Source organism: Amia ocellicauda, chromosome 7, assembly GCF_036373705.1.
Source record: "Amia ocellicauda isolate fAmiCal2 chromosome 7, fAmiCal2.hap1, whole genome shotgun sequence".
Classification (NCBI taxonomy): domain Eukaryota; kingdom Metazoa; phylum Chordata; class Actinopteri; order Amiiformes; family Amiidae; genus Amia; species Amia ocellicauda.
The window spans coordinates 38,003,792-38,005,741 of NC_089856.1; the positions used below are offsets into that span (position 1 = coordinate 38,003,792).

The window sequence follows — 1,950 nt, forward strand, 5'->3', positions numbered from 1 at the left end:
TTATTCAGAAATAAAATCATGACTAAACTAAATTGCTTTAAAATATATATATATATATATATATATCCAATTAAATTTAAGTGTATATATGTCATGTAGTCCGGAAAATTAAAATGCTGCTTGTAAATATCCATGTGTTTGATTGTGATAATATACACATACAATCATATTGTACTACAGAGAGGATGATTTGAAAGATTCATGACTGAATGATAGTTCATTCTTCCTGTAGGTATTACATTACCTGAAGGAAGTTAACTTCACAACCTGGAATTGAGAGAAGGTATATTTTGATGAAAATGGGGATCCAGCAGCACGATATGAATTAGTGAACTGGCAGCTTAAGAAGAAGGGAATCACAGCATTTGAAGTTATTGGTCTATATGATGCTTCCTTACCAGATGGACAGAGATTTGTAATGAATGAAGTCAGTGCTGTGTGGGCTGGTGATCGGGATGAGGTAATATTCATACTGTCTGAAACAGAAGCAAACAAGCCTTCATATACACATTGAAATAAATAATTGTGCATGCAATAATTATAGATTATTTTTTCTTGATTTTAAGCTTGCCTTTTTTCTGTAATTGTATTATTACTCTGACTTCATAGCTCTGTGTTTCAGGTGCCAAAATCAGTCTGCAGTGAGAGCTGCCTTCCAGGGACTCGTAAGGCAATTGTCAAAGGAAAGCCAATCTGCTGCTTTGACTGCATTCCATGTGCTGAGGGAGAAGTCAGTAATACAACAGGTAAGCGATAAAATACTAATTATAAAGGTAATTAATTGAAAATAAAAAACAGCAGCAGAAAAATATGTAGAATAACATTACATAAAAGAGCAGGATCTTTATTATCTGTGCATTGCATATTGTTATTGATAGATTTTTTCCCCTTACCAAGTCAAAATCCTTGGTCTTGCTTATCATGTATAGTATCATTCCTGATTTACCTTATGCATTACCATTCACTTAATACTCATAGCACACAATTTATTGAAGTACAAAATGTAGTGTTTTTATAGGATTTTTTCTGCTTTCAGATTCAGTGGATTGTGCTAAGTGCCCTGCAGAATATAGATCAAATGAATAAAAAAATCAGTGTCTCTTAAAAATGGTTGAATTTCTTTCTTTTCAAGAATCAATGGGAAAAGTATTAGTATTATGTTCTGTATTTGGAGCTTTTCTGACCATATCAGCAGCAATCATTTTTTTCTGGTACAGATATACTCCAATAGTAAGAGCCAATAACTCTGAGCTCAGTTTCCTCCTGCTCTTCTCATTAACTCTGTTTTTCCTTTGCTCACTTACTTTCATTGGCCAGCCCTCTGAGTGGTCCTGTATGTTGCGCCACACAGCATTTGGCATCACATTTGTCCTGTGCATCTCTTGTGTTCTGGGGAAAACAATAGTGGTGTTAATGGCCTTCAGGGCTACACTGCCAGGCAATAATATTATGAAATGGTTTGGGCCCACACAGCAGAGGTTAAGTGTTCTTGCTTTCACACTCATACAGGTCCTGATTTGTGTCCTTTGGTTGACAATTTCACCCCCTTTTCCTTATAAAAATACAAAATATTATAAAGAAAAAATAATTCTAGAGTGTGATGTAGGATCAGCAGTGGAGTTTTATGCTGTGTTAGGGTATATTGGATTCCTCTCTACCATGTGCTTTGTGCTGGCTTTTGTGGCTCGTAATCTTCCTGATAACTTCAATGAAGCCAAATTCATCACATTCAGCATGCTCCAATTCTGTGCAGTCTGGATCACCTTTATCCCAGCTTATATCAGCTCTCCTGGGAAGTTCACAGTAGCAGTGGAAATATTTGCAATTTTGGCTTCCAGTTTTGGGTTGCTTTTCTGTATCTTTTTACCCAAATGTTACATTATTTTAATAAAACCAGAAAAGAATACTAAAAAACATCTGATGGGTAAAATGCCCTCAAAATCACTTTAA

At 35.2% G+C, this 1,950-nt stretch overlaps 1 protein-coding gene across 1 annotated transcript; it reads left to right on the plus strand.

The window, feature by feature from the left end:
* The first annotated feature begins 1,413 nt into the window (after nt 1-1,413).
* LOC136753896 (vomeronasal type-2 receptor 26-like) lies at nt 1,414-1,950 on the plus strand. Its single transcript, XM_066710277.1, has one exon. The coding sequence runs from the start codon at nt 1,414-1,416 to the stop codon at nt 1,948-1,950; it is 537 nt and encodes a 178-aa protein (XP_066566374.1).

What these genes read in the sequence shown, in the direction of transcription:
- LOC136753896 (XM_066710277.1), top strand. Translation starts at nt 1,414, where the DNA reads ATGGCCTTCAGGGCTACACTGCCAGGCAATAATATTATGAAATGGTTT.